The sequence below is a fragment of the Tamandua tetradactyla genome, chromosome 2 (assembly GCF_023851605.1).
Source record: "Tamandua tetradactyla isolate mTamTet1 chromosome 2, mTamTet1.pri, whole genome shotgun sequence".
Lineage (NCBI taxonomy): Eukaryota > Metazoa > Chordata > Mammalia > Pilosa > Myrmecophagidae > Tamandua > Tamandua tetradactyla.
The window spans coordinates 218,901,898-218,922,511 of record NC_135328.1 but is presented as its reverse complement, the minus strand read 5'-3'; the positions used below and the strand labels follow the sequence as shown (position 1 = coordinate 218,922,511).

At 46.0% G+C, this 20,614-nt stretch overlaps 2 protein-coding genes across 4 annotated transcripts in view; one reads left to right on the top strand and one right to left on the bottom strand.

Moving 5' to 3' along the window:
- NOL9 (nucleolar protein 9) overlaps positions 1–12,235 on the bottom strand; it is a 19,997-nt gene extending 7,762 nt beyond the window's left edge. The window contains exons 1-7 of one of the 3 annotated variants that reach the window (XR_013171311.1): positions 11,786–12,235; positions 10,765–10,984; positions 10,279–10,406; positions 6,891–7,026; positions 6,672–6,768; positions 5,916–6,013; positions 58–219 (exon numbers count right to left, since the gene is read on the bottom strand). Coding sequence is in view for 2 of the 3 variants with exons in the window: in XM_077151473.1 (XP_077007588.1) it covers positions 58–219; positions 5,916–6,013; positions 6,672–6,768; positions 6,891–7,026; positions 10,279–10,406; positions 10,765–10,984; positions 11,786–12,202 (1,258 nt within the window). In the remaining variant the exon portion in view is untranslated. Of the gene's footprint in view, positions 1–57; positions 220–5,915; positions 6,014–6,671; positions 6,769–6,890; positions 7,027–10,278; positions 10,407–10,764; positions 10,985–11,165; positions 11,509–11,785 lie in introns of those variants that run through there. The other 2 variants (XM_077151473.1, XM_077151474.1) reach the window with 2 other exon arrangements.
- On the top strand, positions 12,063–20,614 carry TAS1R1 (taste 1 receptor member 1). The gene is made up of 6 exons (XM_077151472.1): positions 12,063–13,249; positions 14,432–14,738; positions 16,585–17,346; positions 17,788–18,000; positions 18,278–18,398; positions 19,524–20,614. Exons 1-6 carry the CDS (start codon positions 13,059–13,061, stop codon positions 20,453–20,455), a joined length of 2,526 nt encoding a protein of 841 aa, XP_077007587.1. The 5' UTR covers positions 12,063–13,058; the 3' UTR covers positions 20,456–20,614.

The window sequence follows — 20,614 nt, the reverse complement described above, 5'->3', positions numbered from 1 at the left end:
AAAAATCTTATATGAAGTACCCAACCTTTCCTGTGGAATGTGCACCTGGGGGCTTACCTGTCACCCATCCCATTGTGTTGATGATTAGAGGAGATTCTCTCTTATAAGAGCTGAATACATATTTTATTATATCAATATAATTTTCATAGTTTTCTTTACAAGCAGGTTTCCCATAATACACCATTTTCTGTGGTGTTTTCTGGTGGGTGAAAGGTGGTCCTAAGAAGATAAAGTTAAGAGTTATCAATCCCATACCTTCTTAAGAGGTGGTGAGAGTTTCAGCCATCATCACTGAAAAAGACCTTAGAAAATGTGAGACAATGCTACCAATAGGAATAGCTATTATTCTGTTTCCTGAAACCTAAGTTTTCAACTTAATACATGTTCATTTTTACATACACAGTTAACCAATCACGTCCTAATATGGTCATTCGTGCAACAAACACTGAGTACCATAAGCTGGACACTGCCCCAGAGACTTAGGATAAATTAGTGAGCCACCCAAACAAACGTCCGGCTCTTGCAGGGCCTGTACGTGCATGAAAGGACGAGGAGTAACAGTAGTCACTGTTGGAATACAGCACTATCTACATTTTAAGTGCTTTATATGTATTCCCTAATCTTCATAAAACCCTACTAGCTGGGTAGTGCTATTATCCCCATTTCCACAAATGAGGAAAGTGAGAAAGAGATTCATTAACTTGACTAAGGTCATGCAGCTAGTAAATACCATCCAGATAGTTCAGACAGAAGATCAATAAGGAAATAGAAGGCTTGAACGCGTCCCTAAAACAGCTAGACCTAACAGACACATACATATAGAACACTTCACCCAAAAGCAGAACATATTTCCTTCTTGAGTACACGTGGGTCATTTTTCAGGAGAAACCATGTGTTAGGTCACAAAGTAAGTCTAGATAAATTAAAAAAGCATATATTGAAATCATACAATGTATCTTCCCTAACCACAATGGACAGTAACAGGGGAGTATGGAAAATTCACAAATAAGGGGAAATTCAATAATGTACTCTTTTTTATTATTATTACTATTATTTTGTGGGTGCATGGGCTGGGAATCGAACCTGTGTCTCCTGCATGGCAGGCAAGCATTCTACCATTGAACCACACAACAAAGTACTCTTAAACAACCAACATATTAAGAAAGAAATCACAAAGGAAATTAGGAAATACCTCAGGGTAAATGAAAATGAAAATACAACATATCAAAACTTAGAGGATGCAGTAAAGGCAGTGCTGAGGGAAAGTCATAGCTCTAAATGCTTACATTAAAAAAAGAAGATCTTACAGCCAGAGGATCTACAAAAAGAAGAGCAAACTAAGCAGAAGAAGGGAAACAAAGATTATAACAGAAATAAATGAAATAGAGAATTAAAAAAAAATTGGCAAAACTAAAAGTTGCTTATTCGAAAAAGATAAATTGACAAACCTTTAGCTAGACAAAGAAAAAAGACAACACAAATAACTGAATCAGAAACAAAAGGGGATTATAAGAGGATACTTTGAACAACTGCACACCCACACATGAGATAAATCCAGTGCCACTTCTTGATAAAAACTTATAAAACTTAGGAATCAAAGGAAACTTCCTCAACATGACTAAGGCATATATGAAAAACCCACAGCTAATATCATACTCAATGGTGAAAGACTTACAGATTCCCCCCGAAGGTCAAGAATGCCCATTGTCACCACTGTCATACAAAATTATACTAGAAGTTCTAGCCAGAGCAATTAGGCAAGAAAAGAAATAAAAGGCATCAAAAATAGGAAGAAATAAGACTTTCCCTATTTGCAAATGACATGATCCTATGCAAAGAAAATCCTGAAAAATCCACAACAAACCTATTAGAGCTAATAAACGAATTTGCAAGATCAACAAGCAAAAACCAGACAGAACAGTCACTTCAACAAAAGCTGCTGGGAAAACTGGACATCCATATCAAAGAATAAAGGTGGACCTGTAACTCAACCATATTAAACAAAATGGTTAATTTAAAAATTAACACAAAAATTAACTCAGAATGGATGAAAGACCTAACTATAAGAACCACGACTATAAAATTCCTAGAAGAAAATGTAGGGAAGCATCTTCAGGATCTCGTATCAGGGGATGGTTTCTTACATTTTACCCAAAAGCATAAGCAACAAAAGAAAAAAAAAATCATTAGGACTTCATCAAAATGAAAAACTTTTGTGCATCAAAGGACTTCACCATGAAAGTAAAAAGACAATCTACAGAATGGGAAAAAATATTTGGAAACCACGTATCTGATAAAGGTTTAATATCCAGAATATATAAACAGATCCTACAACTCAACAACAAATACAAACAATACAATTAAAAAATGGGGAAAAGACATGAATGGACATTTTTCCAAAGACAGACAGTTGGCTCAAAAGCACACAGAGTTGTTCAACATCATTAGCCATTAGAGAAATGTAAATCAAAACCACAGTGAGGTTTATTTCACACCCACTAGAATGGCTATTATTAAAAAAAAAAACAAGAAAGTTTAAGTATTGGGGAGGATGTGGAGGAACAGGAAGACATATTCACTGTTGGTGGGATTGTAAAAATAGTAGCCACTATGGAAAAGTTTCGTGGTTCCTCAGAAAGTTAACTGGCAATCCCACTTCTGGGTTTATACCCTCAAAATTTAAAGTAAGTCCTCAAACAGATACTTGCACACTGATGTCATAATGACATTATTCACAATAGCAAAAGTTGGAAGCAACTCAAATGTCCAAAGAATAAAAATATAGAAAAGGGGAAAGAACTGAAAAACAGAATTTTAAAAAATGACGAACATATACTTCTATTTGATAAAAACCCTCAAAACACTCAACTGTTTCTTTCTTACAAATCTCAGAAGTTAGATCAATAAAAATGCATGCTTCAGAACCAATAATTACAGATAAAAAAGAAGAAAGTTCTGTGAAGCAGTCAAGGCTTGCCAATATTGACTCAGACAAAAAGAAAATGATATACACGTATTTAGCGACTCTGTTGTGAATAACCATTTAAATATTCACGTTTAAGGTGTATTGGAGAGGCTAGAGGGGAGTACCTGCAAGTGTGGAGCTGTGTTCTAGTAGCCATGTTTCTTGAAGATGATTGTGTAATGATGCAGCTTCTGCAATGTGACTGTGTGATTGTGAAAATCTTGTGTCTGATGCTCCTTTTATCTATGGTATGGACAGATTAGTAAAACATGGATTAAAAATAAACAAATAGGAGGAACAAATGTTGAAATATATTTAGTAGACTGAAATACTAGTGATTAATGAAAGGGAGTGGTGAGGGATATAGAAAAAAAATAGGGGAAACAAAGACTAAAATATATTGGGTAAATGGAAATACTAGCCGTCAATGAGAGGGAGGGGTAAGGGGTATGGTATGTAGGAGTTTTTTCTTTTTTCTGGAGTGATGCAAATGTTCTAGGAAATGATCATGGAGATGAATATACAACTATGTGGTGATATTGTGAGTCACTGATTATATACTAAGAATGGAATGCTTTGTTTGTATGTTGTTATGTTAAAAAAAATACATTAAAAAAGTAAAAAAAAAAAAAAAAAAAAAAAGTTCACATGTTCCAGTCGTCAAAATGTACTTCACAGGCTATATTTACAGCACATTTTGAGAAGCCAAAAGAAAATAATAGTGATCAAGTTGAAGAAAGGACTGAAAATTTTCCAGGAACTCCTGAAATTCCTTTTTTAAGAACTCCTGAAGTTGTGAAAACACCTGAATCTTTGGAGAAATTACAGTTGCCCAAAACTCCCTCACTTGAAATAAATAGGAATTCAATACTTGAAAGTCAAGCACAAAAGGAATCCCCCAGATTTTCTTTTCTTATGAATTATATATGTCTCTATCACCTGGATTGAATGTATTTGATCCTTCTATATTTGATTCAGAAACCCCATCAGATCAGTTTAGTGAACATTGTTCTGCAGAAAATTTAAATTCCCTCCCATCACAACAAGACATTGGAAACTTATTTGGGAAACCTTAAGAAGATGCTTTTACATTTTCTTTTCCATTAGACTCTTCAACTCATATATTTGGAGCTGGAAAAGATGATTTTAGTTTTCTATTTTCATTTGAACAGGATCAAAACTCAGCACATTCTTCCTCTTTAAAAAGTTTTTCATCTTACTCCCAAAGCACAACACAATTTACTTTTTTTTGACTACTAATTTCTTATTTACTGCTTTATAATCTCTAGAGCATAAATTTTCATTATTACTTAAAACATTTTACTTTGTTGATTAAAATAATGGGTTACCATTGTAACATTATTTGATTATTTAAATATTTAAAGAAATTAACCCTGTAATCTAATTTCTCTTTTGTATTTCTTTTTCTGGAGTGATGCAAATGTTCAAAAAAATGATCATGGTGATGAATATACAACTACATGATCATAACTCAGACTGTTATCTGTACACCAACATTCATCAGAACATTATTCACAATAGCTAAAAGGTGTAAGCTATGCAAGCGCCCATCAAAAGATAAATGGATAGGGTGCACAGGTAGTTCAATGGTTAGAATGCCCGCCTTCCATGCGGGAGACCCGGGTTCAATTCCCAGACCATGCACCTGAAAAAAAAAAAAAAAGATAAATGGATAAACAAATGTGGCATACTTATACAATGGAGGATCATTCAACTGTAAAAAGAAGTAAAATGCTGGTACATGCTACAACATGGATGAACCCTGAAGACATCACGTGGAGTGAAGCAAGCCAAACACAAAAGGACAAATACTGTATAATTCCTCTTCCATGACATACTAAGTATAAGTAAACATTAAAGTAAGAAAGAAGAATAATGGTTACCAGGTGGGGGAGGAGAAGGAATTAGGGAGTTATTGGAAATGGGAGTGAGTTTTGGTTTGGGATGATGAAAATAGTCTGGAAATAGACAGTGGTGAAAGTTACACAGTACTATCAATGTATGTCAAAGAATTGTCCACTTAAAATAGTTACAATGATTTTTATATTATATATACTTGACCACAGTGAAAAATAAATACATCACTTAAAACATTCTTACAGCAATGCAAAGGACATAAAATAACCAAAACAACCTAGAAAAAGAAAGACAAATTTAGAGGACTAATGTCAAGGTTTATGATAAAGCTGTACTAATAAAGACAGTATGGTATCGGCATCAAGATAGATAAAAGAATCAATGGAGCTGAACAGAGTTCAGAAATAAATTCATACAGAGTTAAACAACTTCTAAGACATGTGGAGTGAATTCAGTGAAGAAAGGATATTTGCTTCATGTACGACAAAGAGAAGTCGAGGAATCCTCCCAGACTGGAAAAGACTAAGGAGACATGACAAGAAAATGCAATGTGGGATTTTGGACTAGAAAAATGCTATTTGTGAGATAACTGGTAAAATTCAAAATAATCTATCTAAAAAAATGATCATGGTGATGAATACACAGCTATGTGATGATTGTGAGCCACTGATTTTGCACTATGTATAGAAAGCGTGTGAAAATTTCTCAATTAAAAAATTTTTTTAAAATTCAAAGAGTCTGTAGATTAGCTAATAATATTGTATCAACATTAACTTCTTGGTTTAGATATTCATACTAGGCTTATATAAGATGTTACTCCTAGGGACAGGTGTGTTTCTAATTCAAGTAAAATAAAATGGATAGCAGTTCTATTTAATGAAATGGAACCCTAGAAAAGGAACATAATTTGTTTTCAGGGACTTGGGGAGCAGTAATCGGTCAATAATGAAGTTAGTAGGGGACATTTTTGCTTTTTCATTTTATGCTTTTATATTCTTTTGAGTTTTTCATAAGTATCATGACTTTTGAATTTTGTAAAACCAAGACATTTTAAAAAACATTTAATACATACCTAGAATTGGTTCTGTAACATTAAGTAGAGAAATGCAACCAGGAGGAGTAAATTCTGTCTGTCCAAGGTCACATTCCAAATAGTCAACACAGGAAATACTGAAAATAAAAAGAATTTAAAAAAAAGAAAACAGAAAATCTTCATTAGCTTTACTATGTAGAAAGGATAAGTCAGATTTTAAGGTTTTTATGCAGCCTCTAGGGAGAATGCACCAAAGATGACCATTAACTCTTTTCTTTTCAGACTACTGATCATAAATATAAAGAGGAAAAGTGCTGTGGCTTGGTGATGAGTGTCCACTCATAATCTGAATACAACCTAGTCTTTATATCTTTTATCTTTAAAATACAACAAAATTTATTTCTGTTCTGAATCTATGGATTTGGAAATATCATCTGGACAAATATAGGAATCAAGCGTCTTCACCTACAACTCACCTACCTGCAAGGTAAGGCAAATACACCCTCAAAGCATCATCACACACTTCAAAACACATTAAAGGATGTCATCACTCAATTGAGCAGACTTGTACAGCAGCTGTATATACTCTCTACAAATCAACATCCACACCCCTCAAAAAAAATTTTTTTTTTGGCATGGGCAGGCTCTGGGAATCGAAGCCGGGTCTCCGGCATGGCAGGTGAGAATTCTGCCACTGAGCCACTGTTGTACCGCCCATCTCCCAAAATTTAAAAATCAAAAATCCTACTTCCAAAATCCAGCAATGTATCAAAAGAAAAATATAAGCATTTTTACCTATTTAACAACTGGTTGATCAGATATCTATTAAACGTTGACTTTCCAAGGTCCTGAGCCCCACAAACCAGAATGACAGGGCAGTCGTCTACTTCTTCTGGAGGTGAAACAAACATTGACATGTACAATTAGTTATCTTCTCTAGGACTCTACTGGGTAGTAATCCACTAAAGCTTCTGGGGGGAAAAATGCTAAAATTTATCAGTATATATCACTTACCACAAGAAACACTGACTAATTCTTCCACTGCGGAAATGACACTCTCACTTAAACGAAGGCCATTTTTCCTTCTACTTCTCCGAATGCCAACAGACCTCAAGGTTAAATATTCAGCGGTAATTTTGGGGACTGAATTCTGAAATTAACAATTTAAACTTTAAGGAAAAGTGAAAAAAAACCAGGTCTCTTCAGTTCTAAATTGAAATGCTCACAGAGGTGTGAGGTACAGAAGATAGTTGTGGCTGCTCCCTTTACCTCATGCCCCCAAATCCCACCCACTGCGGACTCCTGTGCTTGTCCTCCTGAGCTCATCCCTGTGCCTGTTTTCATAGCTCACACTTACTTCCAAGCAACTATCACCTTAGCAAGAGATTCCAGAGAAAAAGAAAACTCGCGGGCAAATTTTCCATAAGAAAAAAATTAATAATTAAATAGAAGGACCAAAGCTGTAAGCCAGGTTGATGATCTGGAATAAAGTTAAGGCATCTCTAAAAATATAAAGCAAAAGACCAAGATGGAGAACGTGTGAACAAAGCAAAAGGGTGGGCAGACAGACTTATGAAGTTAAGAACTTTCTAACAGAAGTGCAAGAACCCAGGGACAATGCAACTCAAGAAATGGAAACATGCTCCTGAGCTGAAACAGATGCGTTCGGCTGGAATAAGCCCACTGTGCTGGAGAGGATGAAGGAAAGACCACCCAGGTCCACTCCTCATGCAGGCTGCCAGCACCGAGGACAAAGGTGCCGTAACAGGAACAAGCATCAGGCTGGTGTGAGACTGCACATCAGCAAGTCTGGATTCTCACTCTAGTAGACTGAGGCTTTCAAAGTTTTGAGAGAAAAGTCTTCTGAACCTACAATTCTATACTCTGCTTTACTATAAATCACTGAGAGCAAAATAAACCACTTTATAAAATGAAGTAATCTAAAGTTTACTTTCCACCTTACATGAAAAAATTACACCAGAATGCATGAACACACGGGAAGGCGGGGTAAAAGGAAGGGAAGCAGAAAGAATATAAACAACAGTGGTGATTCAATATGTTTCAGAAAAAAAAATAATGAAAAAAATAATCTGTTTGATGCAGGGCATCTGGAACATTCACTGTTGAGTGGTAAAGGCTTGATAAAACAGGAGTCCACCTTTTCTATGGCCCTTATCATGCTACTGGATTCTGCAGGAAATGAAATTTACATCCTCATAACAATTCAAAGCCCTGCTCTCACCTATCTTCTCTCACTGCAAATGCTGAATACCCACCTACTCCTCCACTCTCAAACTCTGAGGACCTGGATTTTATTTCCCAGTGTTAAAGGAAATAAGAGAATTTCTACTTCCTCTGGCCCTATCTGGGTATTTCCTCTACGAACGGCCTACACTCTTAAGGCCATCTCTTCCACATGGACATAGAATCCATCCCTGTGGTTGAGTCACTGTCACAGTTTCAGCCACTCTGGTCTCTCTCTAATGCATCACTGGTGTTCCCTCTCCTCTGGGAACCACATTCCAACATGCCGGGTTTTTGTCATCCATCTCAAAAAAAAAAAACAAAAAAAACCCAAACCTCTCTTAAATCACGCTTTGCCCTCCAATTTCTGCTTCATTTCCTTTCCTCCTTTCACAGCTAAACTCTACAAAGGCAAAAATCTTACTGCTAAAGCCTAGAGTTCCTCTTTTCCTAGACGACTAGCTCCATTCCAATCAGGCTTCTCCTACTCTCCCAGCAAGCTGAACTCTCATCCAAACCATACTTCTACAGCCAACAAGCAAGTCTCATTTTACCACCAGCAACATCTGACACAGTTGTTCACTTCCATTTCCTTTAAAGACTCTTGCCTGGCCTCCAGGATGTCCCTCACTGGGTTTCCTCTAAGGTCAATGGCCACTCCTTCTCAATCTCTTTTACAACTCCCTCATCTTTGCCCAGACCCTTCCTTGGAGTGCTCCTGAGCTTAGAATTCATACGTTCTTGTTTCTATCCCTTGGTTAACATTTCATTTCATGGCCTTTGTTAGTCTCTTTAATGAAGACTCCAAAATTTCAATCTCTAACCTCTTCCTTCAATTCCAGATTCATATATTCAACTGCCCACTTGATATCACCAACTGGATGTTTAATGGGCATCTCCAAAGTTAGCATATCCAAACCTGTTCCACCTGCAGTTTTCCATCTCAGTTAATGGCAACTCCATGCATCTATCTGCTTAGGCCAAGAAGCCTGGTATTAACGCCTCAACTCTTCCCCATACCACATATGCCATCTGTCTGCTACCCTGCACAGGCTCTATTCACTGGAAACAAATCTAGAACTGGAACACTTGTAACTTTCTTGGTTGAGATCAGTCAGCTCTTGCTCTGATTTTAGAAATAGTTTTTTACATGGTCTCCACTTTTGCCGTTGCCTTTACCTTCAGTATTCTCAATTAAGCAATCAGAGCAATCCTGTTAGAATCTAAGTCAGGTGCTGTCACACCTCCGCCCCAAATCTCTCCGTGGCTTCACACCTACTTGGAGTAAAAGCCAGAGGCCAGCATGACCTGAGCCTCTCGAATGCCTCCAGGCAGCGGGCCCTCCCTAGCCTGCCTTGGCACTGGTGGTTCCTGCTGCCTAAACGTCCACTCCTCTCCTCCTTCTCAGGGAGGTCTTCTTTAAGCACTATATTAAAAAATACCTGCCCCCCCGTCCCCACACACTCCCTGCTGTTTTTCTCCAGAGCACTTAGATCTTTAACATACAACATATCAACGTATCTGTTTTGCTTGTTCTGTCTCTCCCCAACTAGAATATAAGCTCCAGGAGACAAGGATTCGTGTGTTTTAGTCACTGACATATTCCCAGCACCAGGCAAATAGCAGGTTCTCTACTGAAAGAGGGAATTACAAATATTGTATATTGGCCTCCAACTTTTAGACTTGGCTTATTTGCTCTTGGAAGACAATTACAGGGATAGAGTTTGACTTTGGGAAATTATTATGATGGCTAGCAAAAACGTGGAGGTGAGAAAAGAGAGATGGAAGAAGATAAAAATACCTTTAAGTTTTGCATTCATAGTTTGGGAAAAATTTATACTGTCACAAGTTACTAAATCAAGTAATAGAGGTTTAGTTAGGCATGTTTTGAGTTCATAAAAATAACCATTAAAAAAAGAAATTTAACAAACTACAATATGAAAATGTGGCTTCTGCTGGGAAATGAAACTGAAGAGGGGGAAGAGAAATATTTTTCATTGTATACTTTCCTTTGCTGTGTGTTTTACCACTGTGTACATGTATTACATTCTGTATGACCAAAAGACTCATCTTCCAAGAGAGCATCTTACAAACGTCATTTGATGCGATTCTTTTGCTGCAAACAATCAGCACAACTTTGAATGAAAACTGGTTCTACCTCTTGTAAGAAAACGGGAGATAAACCTGGATGGCTGAGTATGTAGTTTGTAGTTGAGGTTTTCAGACGTTCTAGCATCACAATGGAACACAGAGGAGAAAAATACTTCATTAACTGACATCTGTCACCTGCAAACAGAAAGATAAATTATCTTATAAACAATAACTCAGCTAAATTCCTTGCCCTTTAATACTGTCATCTCCTTGGCTACATTGCAAACATATTGAGAGTAGGAATTATGTGTGAAAGCCTTTTTGAAGGCGGCCACATTGCATATAGGAACATATCTGGATAGGCACATGGCCTTGGGCAATTTTTCTCACCTGTAAAACGGTGAAAATATAGCACTTTCACTCTCAGGACTGTTGTCAGGCTTTACACAGATAAGTAAAGTGTTTAGCACAATACCTAGAACGCAGTGAACATCTAAACATTATCAGCCTCTTTATAGTAGGTGCTCAGTAATTACCCAGTTCTTTTCATTACCTAGGTTAAGATGAGCTTTGAGGGAAGTTCGGGCTTCCCTTTTCACCTCCTTCTTGCTTTTCTCAGGCATCGAGTAATGAACCGCGTCAATACCCATGAGACTGTGGGTATAGGCAGAAAAGACTTCACAGGCAGGCTGTCCTGGGCTAAGGGTAAAACCAAACACCTGCACCCGGCCATACAGGCAAGTCACACTACAGAGTCCGCCAAAAACAAGAGACTAGCAGAGAAACAAAAGAAAAAGGAAGAAATAATATTAAGCGTTCTGTACACAACAATTGAAAAATTCAAAAATCTTAATTTGCTATTCACATATCAAAAAGTGGCTAGTTTCTCAGTAAAAGATTACATTGTTATCAGATGGTCATCATGTACTTAATACTTTCAATCTAAGATCATACCCCATGGCACCTGCAGGGAGCACCACATAAAGCAAAAGGGGGTCCCATGAACCCGGGTCTTCTGTCCTCATGGCTCAGACAAACACTGACACTTTCTCCTTTCAAGGCCCACAGACTGGCAAGACACGCCCCTTTCTGGGCTTTAACTTCCACTTCAGCATTGGACCAAGACATGCCAGACTAGCATCCCGGTGAAGAACAGGGATCCTGCATTCAGGCTGCTTGGACCTGAATCTTGCTGTGCCTCTCACCATACAACCTTTGGTAAGTTACCCAACCTGTACCTCTGTTCAGGCATAACACTTAACAGAACAATAACCGTTATTACTCCATACAGAGCTGGGAGTATTAAATGGATCAACACACCTAATACACTTGGAGCCTGGCATTTCTAAGCACCCAGTAAAAGCGACCTATTAGCATTATTACGTTAAACTCTCTCAGTCCCGAAGGCCTGGACTACCCACAGCAGGGGTCCTTGTTAACCTGCCGCTCAGCAGGACCGCCGCGGGGACTCAACTTCCAGCTGGAGAACACGCAGAGGTGGGACCGTGGTCTTCTAGTCTGCAACTGCTCGGGGACTCCGTCTCCATCCCCCTCTACCCACGAGCGCGACCCACCTGCTGGAACGGCAGCAGCACCACGGCGCGACCCGGGCCCGCCAGCACCGGCGGAGGGATGATGTGAGACGTGGGGGACTCCGGGGATGGGTCGGGGGTCGCGGCTGGAACCGGGCTGGGGGTCGCGGCCGAGGCCGGGCGGGGGCTGGCGGTCTTGGGTCGCCGAGCCGCCGTCGCCGCTGCCGCCGCTGCCGCCGCGTGGGACACCAAGCAGCCGACCGACCTCCAGTCCACGCCCGCCGCCTGGGCCTGCAGCAGCCGGCGCCGCAGTCGCCGCAGCCTCAGCCGGCCGCACCATCGCAGGGTCCTGACCCGGCGGAGGGGCCGGCGGCTGAGGATGAGTTGAGGCCGGGCCTTGCGGGCCCGCAGCCACACCGAGCGGCTGGAAACCTTCCCCAGCAGCCGCGCGTCCTCCATGCCCGGGACCGCCCACGCGAAGCTCTCGCGAGACCTCATCGCCCCGCTCCGAGACCATAGAGTCGGAGAGAGGCGTGGCCTCCTGGACGCTAGCGCCTTCTGCCGGCGGCCTCCGGCTGACACGGAAGAGAAGCTGGGGGCCCTGCCTGTCCCTTAGTGTCTCCAGGCAGCCCTAGAAGGGTTGGGGTGGGGGAGGGGTGGCACTCGCCCCTGCAGTACCGGGCCGGACCTTCCAGCTGAGGGCTCTATTTACATTATGCAAAGTTCCACCAGGGCAAGTTTGAGAAGAAAAGCCAAAAACCCTGGGTCCTGCTACGGGGTTCACCTCTCCGGAAATCCCCCTGGGGCGGTTTCTGCAGCCAGGTTCCTGCACCCGAGCCCCGGGATTGGGGTTGTAAACAAAATCGGTTATTTGCATACCCTCTGTTTGCATGCATATCTCTTTGGGCTGAAGAGGGCAACCCAAGGTGAACCAGGAGGATCTGCTTCAAAATTCAGAATCAGAAAACTGGGGGTGGGGGGTGGGGTCCCAGGTAAAAGGATGCCCAAACCCGCAACTCCCTGAGAGCACCCCCTCGCCTACGTCTGGTCACTGCCTCGCTCCCAACAAAACTCCAGGGCTCTGAGTTGGCACCAGTGCGACATCTGGAGAGGAAGGGTCGCCATGCCACCAGGTTTTGCATCCCCACCGTCACCACACCCACCCCACCCTGAGTGGGTCCCGGCCCGGAAGGCCTTGCAAAGGCATGAAGCTGCAGTCTGTTATTTGACTTAGGCAGCCCTGACCTAGCACCAGGGACGGGGGTGGGGAAGCATCTCTCAGCCCTGCCCAGCAGCCCAGGGGCATCCCACCAGCATGTTCCAGGGAGCAGCTCTCCTGGTGGGCCTGCAGCTCTCCATTTCCTGCTACTGGGCGTTCAGCTGTCACACCATGGAGCCCTCTCCCGACTTCAGTCTCCCGGGGGATTATCTCATCGGGGGATTGTTCCCTCTCCACTCTGACTTTCTGGAGGTGAGACGCACACCTGAGGTGACCCTATGCGACAGGTGAGCAGAATCATCACTTACTCTTAATCAGACCCCTGCCTACAAGGCCCTTCTACCTGTTGGCTTCAGCCAGGAGCAAGCCCTTTCTACCCCTGGGCTTTACAGGGGTCACCTCCACCCCCTGCTTGAACTGTCCCCAATCCACAGGAGCTGCCTGCAAACCCTGGCGAAACTTCTGCCTGTTTCCACTCTGGTACCTTTTGTCCTTGCTGTTAGAGTGCTTTGTGTTATAATTCCTTCCAGGTTGTTTGTTGTCTTTGTGACCTAAGGAGCTGGTAAGGAGCAAACCAGGGCGACCTTTCCCCTCTTCCATTCTCCTTCCCAAGTTCCTAACTCTATTATAATCTCCCATACGGTAAGTGTGGTTCTCTGTGGGGAGCAATGGGAGATACAGAGCAGTAGGAGCATCGGGGTTGGATAGCAAAAGTAAATTAGGGGAATGCTATACAGGGTTGACAGCCCAGGTGGAGAAAAACACTTTTCTTTTAAAGAAGATAGCCCCTTGTCCTCTGTGCCAATCACCGATGCAGGAGGCTGGAGAATGCTACTAGGGGTCCGAGGGTAGGAGGTCCCGGACAGGGACCTGGAGCATATCTGGAGAGCAGGCTGGAAGAAGGGCCTGGCATCCCAGGATGGTGGGGAGAGCTGCGGCTGGGAGGGGAGGGTGGGTGGGATGCAGGGAATTCCGTTTCAGAGAAGTGAAGGGCTGGCCCAGGAAGGCGGCACTGAGCTTCCTGGGAATAACTCAGAGAAGTGACAGAAACGATGGGAGAATCTTCTAACGAGTAGAGAGGCTGCAAAAATGCAGCTGAGTCCCATTCCCAGCACATCCTTGTTAGTCCCAGACAGCAGTTCCCAAAGTGGGTCACAAGGGACACCTGTGTCCCCATGAGACATACTAGTTAAACAAGGCTGAGCACGTGTCTCTTTGCAGGACTTTGTGAGCCTTTAGATGCTAATGTGCTTGTCCAAAGATGGCCATTCTCCAACTGGTTCCCCATCCCTCCCCAGGCCTATTAACACCTCCAGGAGCTGGGTGTTTCTGGGGTCATGGTTGTAGGGACTGGACAGCTGACCTCAGAGGTTCCTTCTACACCCAAAGTCTAGGGTTCTCGGAGGGCAGGAGGTCTCAGCAGGGCCCTGCCCTTCTCAGCTCTCCAGCTTGACATCACTTTCCTCCAGGCCCAACAGCTTCAGTGGCCACGGCTACCACCTCTTCCAGGCCATGCGCTTTGGCATCGAGGAGATCAACAACTCCACGTCCTTGCTGCCCGGTGTGTCCCTGGGCTATGAGCTCTATGACGTGTGCTCAGAGTCAGCCAATGTGTATGCCACGCTGAGGCTGTTGTCCCAGCAGGGGACACAGCGCTTAGAGATCGAAGGAGACCTGTCCCGCTTCTCCCCCAAGGTGATGGCAGTGATTGGCCCTGACACCACCAACCTGGCCACCATCACTGCAATCCTGCTCAGTCCCTTTCTGGTGCCCCTGGTAAGCCTGAGCCTCACTCGCGTGTCCACCCCCCACCCCCAGGCAGGTCTAGCACTCCCACCCCCTGGCTCTCACAGCTCCTCCAGCGGGTAAAGGGTGGGTGGGCAGAAGCTGCTGTGCCACCTGCAGCCAGCCTGGCCCCATGGACCTCCTGGGTGGCCACTGAGACTTAGGCAGATGGCAGTAGTCACTGCCTTTCACAATGACTGCCCTTGCATTCTTTCCTTCCCAAGTGCTGCTTCCAGACTTGCAACCCGCAGGGATGGACCCCTGCCCCTTTCATGTTCCTGCCCTCTGCTGCATACTCTCCTTCATCCCAGCTATCCCATTACCTGCGTTGAGAACCGGACACCCTCCACTTGCTACCCCAGAACTTCCTCACATCAGCCTACTGCTGTTCCTTCCTTCTTCCTTCCCTCCTGGCTCAGAGGTGGTGGGACTCTCATCTCATGAGACCAGACCTCTGCCTATTCCCAATCCCATCCTCTCCCCTCGAGCCTTGGCCCACCAGTTATGCCCCTCTCTTCTGCTTTGTCATGTTCTCCCAAGTGGCACCTCTGCAGCTTGCCCTTCCACCTCCCAAACCCCTCCAGGCACTTCTGTTCCTCGTGTCCTACTCTCAGTTCCCTTGCCACTGAGACTTATCAGTACTTCTCTGTTCCTGCGTGCCCCTTCATCTTTCCATTTGCTCTTCAGTCCACGGCCCTGGGCTCTGGCCACCAATCTTGTCCCTGCCGTGACCTAAAAGACCTTTCAAATCTCCAAGGCCAGTGAGTGCTTTTCTGGCCTTCTTTGTCTTACGTGACTTCTTCGTGACACTGTGACATGAACCTCTTTCCTTGGCATTAATAACCATCCCTCCCCAACCCCAATGCTTCTGTCCTTTGTAGCACCTCTTCCCCCACCTCTCAGAGAAGGTGGGGGCTTCCCAGAATACAGACCTGTCTGCCTCACTCGTCTCCCATTCCCAGGCAGGCAGTGCGCTCTGTGGCTATGAATTGCCCTTCTCTAGCCACACTTCATCTCCAGATACTCACAGATGTCTCCTCTTCCTGGTTCCAGACAGACCCAAATGAACGTCTCTCCCCTGCACAACAAAGTCCTCTTTTCTTCCTGCATTGCCTCCTCAGCACATCTGAGTGTCTCTGCCCAAGCTGGAAACCCAAAGTCCCACCCAGATCCCAAGTCCTCAGACTCCCCACGTGAAGTCAGTGATCACTGCCTCACTTTTGACCCTCTGACCTCTGCCACTGCCACACCTTTGATTCTCTCTCTCCCATCATCTCTTTCCAAGATTATTTCACCAGCCTCCCAAGGGTGCTCCCTGGCTTTGATCTTCAGGCTTTTGCAACATGTTCCTCATTGGAATCAGGGGTGAACTCCTAAAACACACGTATGAGTGTGCCACTTCTCTGCTAAACCCTTAGGGACTTCACATGGCCTGCAGGCTGAAGACCCAGCTCTTAACTCAAGAGTCAGGGCCTTCCTGATCTGCCAGCCACACCACTTGGGCTCTCCTTCCTCCTGGCCTCTGCCCCTCCAGTACAGCAGGACTCCTTGTGGGTCCCCACAGCACAAGGCCATTGCATTCTTGCTTGCAGGTTTTGTTGCCTTTGCTTAAAATGCCTGACCCTCTCTCATCCATCAAGCAGACTCCTATTCCTCCCACAGAACCTTCCTGGTGAGGCCCGTCCTGATGTTCACATGGAACTTGTCCATTGTATATGTTGAGCTCAGTCGTGTCTCAGTCCTTTCTGCATCCTAGCATTCAGCATGGGATCTGGCACTGGGGGGGTTGGTCCTCAATCTGGGGGATTCCTCTGAAACCTGACCCAACTCCCCACAGATCAGCTATGAAGCTAGCAGCGAGGCACTCAGCAGCAAGTGGCAGTACCCTTCCTTCCTGCGCACTATCCCCAGTGACAGGCACCAGGTGGAGGCCATGCTCCTGCTGCTGCTGGAGTTTGGCTGGGTCTGGGTCTCGTTGGTGGGCAGCGAGGACAACTACGGGCAGCTGGGGTTGCAGGCGCTGGAGGACCAGACCGTCGAGAGGGGCATCTGCATTGCCTTCAAGGACATCGTGCCCTTCTCCGCCCAGGCTGGTGACAAGAGGATGCAGAACATCATGTACCACCTGGCCAGGGCCAGAACCACTGTTGTGGTCGTTTTCTCCAGCAGGCAGCTGGCCAGGGTGTTCTTCGAGTCCGTGGTGCTGGCCAACCTGACGGACAAGGTGTGGATTGCCTCGGAAGACTGGGCCATCTCCTCACATGTCGCCCAGGTGCCCGGGATCTGGGGCATTGGGACAGTGCTGGGTGTGGCCATCCAGCAGAGGCTGGTTGTCGGCCTGAAGGAGTTTGAAGAAACCTACATCCGGGCAGAGAAACGGGCCCCCCGGCCATGTCCCAGCGGCTCCTGGTGCAGCAGCAATCAGTTCTGCGGAGAGTGCTCAGCTTTCACGGCAGACAGTATACCCACGCTCGGAGCCTTCTCCATGAGTTCTGCCTACAATGCATACCGGGCTGTTTACGCCGTGGCCCATGGCCTCCACCAGCTCCTGGGCTGTTCCTCCGGGGCCTGTTCCACAGGTCAAGTCTACCCCTGGCAGGTGAGGCAGCCGAGCCGCAGGTAACTAGTAAGCACCAGAGAGGATGGCCACCCTGGAGGCAAGCACAGTGGCCACTCTGGCCACTCTATTTGCAGTGGGGGGGAGGGGGCGTCACCAAGGCCGCTGACTTAGGGGCCAACCCCTTTTCTTATGTGAATGCCTTCTACCCACCATGCCTTGGGAGCTTTGAGGATGAGAGCCAGCACTAAAAATCCCTGTAAAGATCCTTCACTTGTGACCACCTCTCACTCTAGAGCTGATTGGCTCCTAGCAGGGGAGTGGGCCTGGAAGAGATGAGACCTTCCAGGTGGTGGAAACTGCCCAGGATGGAAGCCCAGGGGCTCCTGGCACTTGCTTCTCTGGTTCTCTGGGGATAGAGGAAGGCAGAGGGAGAGCAGCCTGTGTTGTATCTGGTGGCTTCACAGTGCCTGTGTGTTTCAGCTTCTGGAGCAGATCCGTAAGGTGAATTTCCTTTTACATGAGGATGCTGTGACCTTTGATGAAAACGGGGACCCCCTCAGCAGTTATGACATTATTGCCTGGGACTGGAGTGGCCCAAAGTGGACCTTCAGGGTCATTGGCTCCTCCACGTGGTCTCCAGTCCGGCTGGACATAAATAAGACCAAGATCCAATGGCACAGAAAGGATAACCAGGTACCGGGGCTGTGGCCACTCACCAGGCATGTGGGGGGCATTGCTGACATGACTTACCCAAAGCAGGGGGGTGGTCATCATCACTCTTCCTAGCCCTTCCAGAGAAGCTCCCTGGGCTGCTGGCAGACAGGTATCTGCCAGGTGTCAGCTCACTCCACCAAGGCCTCGGTGCTGGGAGTGAGCTGTGAGGTCAGATGTGGGGTTTCTGTCCCTTTCCATTCCCTTGACTTGGGCCTCTCCGCCTGAGCGGTTGCAGAATGCCTCTGGCTTCTTACAGGTACCCGAGTCCGTGTGCTCCCGTGACTGTCTGGAAGGGCATGCACGAGTGGTCGTGGGTTTCCACCGCTGTTGCTTCGAGTGTGTGCTGTGTGAGGCCGGGACCTTCCTCAACAAGAGTGGTGAGTGAGCATGTGAGCGGGCAGGCAGCCCGGCACTCCCGGGGTCTGCAGAGGCAGGGACCACCCTCGGGCCACAGTGTATGCATACCCGACCACAGCCCGGCCACTTTGCTGTCAGTTAGGTACAGGTTAGAGGACACCCATCACCAGCCTGAATTTAAGCAAGGAGAAAGCACCCACTGGAAGGCCTCAGACCCAGGTGTGTCCTTTATTAAAGAGCTCCCATCACGCCTTCTAAAGGTGCAATCTCATCCTATGTTCAATCTCTTTACCCAAACGAATGTAGTCGTTGTTCTCTTTGTGCCCTTCCCTCCTATCTTTATAATGTTCCTTCTGTTGCCCACGCCATAGACAGCCAGCACGGTGAAAAGCTTGGCCTGATGCAGATACTATGGAGTCTGCAGCGGACAAAACCAGCATACCCTACCCCGCGATGCAAGGCTGAGGTCAGAGACTCTAGCTAGCTGAAGGTTCAGCCAGTGCTGGAGTCCTGAGGCTATAAATTCTTTCTTTTGATATTTTTGGTGCGATAGGAATGCATCTCTTTTGTCCTTAGAAAGTCAGAACTCAGAGAAACCACAGAGCAGCAGGTCAGGAAGGCGGATTTGGTTAGGGTAAGTGCCAGGGGGAGGGAGGAAAATGCTGCCTGATACTTTCTGCTCAGAGCATCAATGGGTCATGGACTGGGCTACCTGGGTAAGCCAGTCTCATGGTTTGCAAATCCCTTCTGGATCAGGAACCATCCAGAACCTTCCTGTGTGTCCCCAGAGTCTGTAGTTAACCCACCCAATCTTGAAGAAGTGCTTGACCTTGGGGCCCCAGGCAGAGTTACCCCTCACTGCTCTCGTGCAGCCCTCCCAACATTGGGTGGGAATGGCCTACAAGATAAAGTACAGGATAATGTACCTTCCCAGCTGACAAAGAAAGCCAGAACATCATCGACCCTTTCTTGAGTATATTTATCTGGCTGCCTCAGTTTGGACATTCTCATGGCCCTAAAACTGTAAACTTGTAACTTAATAAATTCCCTTTATAAAAGCCAAAAAAAAAGATAAAGTACAGGATAAAGTCCTGCAGTCCAGAGCCTACCTGGCTCTCAGGAGCCTTTTCCACCTTCCCTTCCAGACCTCCACAAGTGCCAGCCTTGTGAGAAAGAAGAGTGGGCACCAGAGGGAAGCCAGACTTGTTTCCCACGCACCGTGGTGGTTTTTACCTGGCAGGAGCCCATCTCTTGGGGGCTGTTGGCACTGAACACGCTGCTGCTGCTGCTGCTAGTTGGGACTGGTGGCCTGTTTGCCTGGCACCTCAACACCCCTGTGGTGAGGTCAGCGGGGGGCAAGCTTTGCTTCCTCATGCTGGGCTCCCTGGCAGGGGGCAGCTGTGGCCTCTATGGCTTCTTTGGGGAGCCTACTCTGCCCACGTGCTTGCTGCGCCAAGCCCTCTTTGCCCTCGGTTTTGCCATCTTCCTGTCCTGCCTGATGATCCGCTCCTTTCATCTGGTCTTCATCTTCAAGTTTTCTGCCAAGATACCCACATTCTACCATGCCTGGGTCCAAAATCATGGTCCCAGCTTGTTTGTGTTGATCAGCTCCATGGCCCAGCTGCTCATCTGTATAATTTGGCTCACCGTATGGACCCCGCGGCCCACCAGGGAATATCAACGCTTCCCTCAGCTGGTGCTCCTTGAGTGCACTGAGGCCAACTCCCCGGGCTTCTTGCTGGCTTTTGCCTACAATGGCCTCCTCTCCGTTAGTGCCTTTACCTGCAACTACCTGGGCAAGGACCTGCCGGCAAACTACAATGAGGCCAAATGCGTCACCTTCAGCCTATTCCTCAACTTCGGGTCGTGGATTGCCTTCTTCACCACTGCCAGCGTCTACCAGGGCAAGTACCTGCCCGCGGTCAACGTGCTGGCCCTGCTGAGCAGCCTCAGTGGCGGCTTCAGCGGCTACTTCCTCCCCAAGTGCTACGTGATCCTCTGTCGCCCAGATCTCAACACCACCCAGCACTTCCAGGCTAGCATCCAGGAGTACACGAGCCGCGGCGGCTCCACCTGATCGCCGGGCCGATGGGCACTGTAAAGTTCTCCTGTCGAGCGGAGTGCTAGGGGCCTGGGGGTCCCCGGATGCTTTTGGGGCTCCTTAGCCGGGGCTTGGGATGTGGAAAGCCCACGGAAGAGCCCTAGCCCCGTCTCCGGGCTGCTAATAAAGCTGTGA

Coding starts and splice junctions, on each gene's coding strand:
- TAS1R1 (XM_077151472.1), top strand. CDS start 13,059: ATGTTCCAGGGAGCAGCTCTCCTGGTGGGCCTGCAGCTCTCCATTTCC. Junction 14,739..16,584: donor GTCCCTTTCTGGTGCCCCTG/GTAAGCCTGAGC, acceptor AACTCCCCACAG/ATCAGCTATGAAGCTAGCAG. Junction 18,399..19,523: donor GACCTTCCTCAACAAGAGTG/GTGAGTGAGCAT, acceptor CTTCCCTTCCAG/ACCTCCACAAGTGCCAGCCT.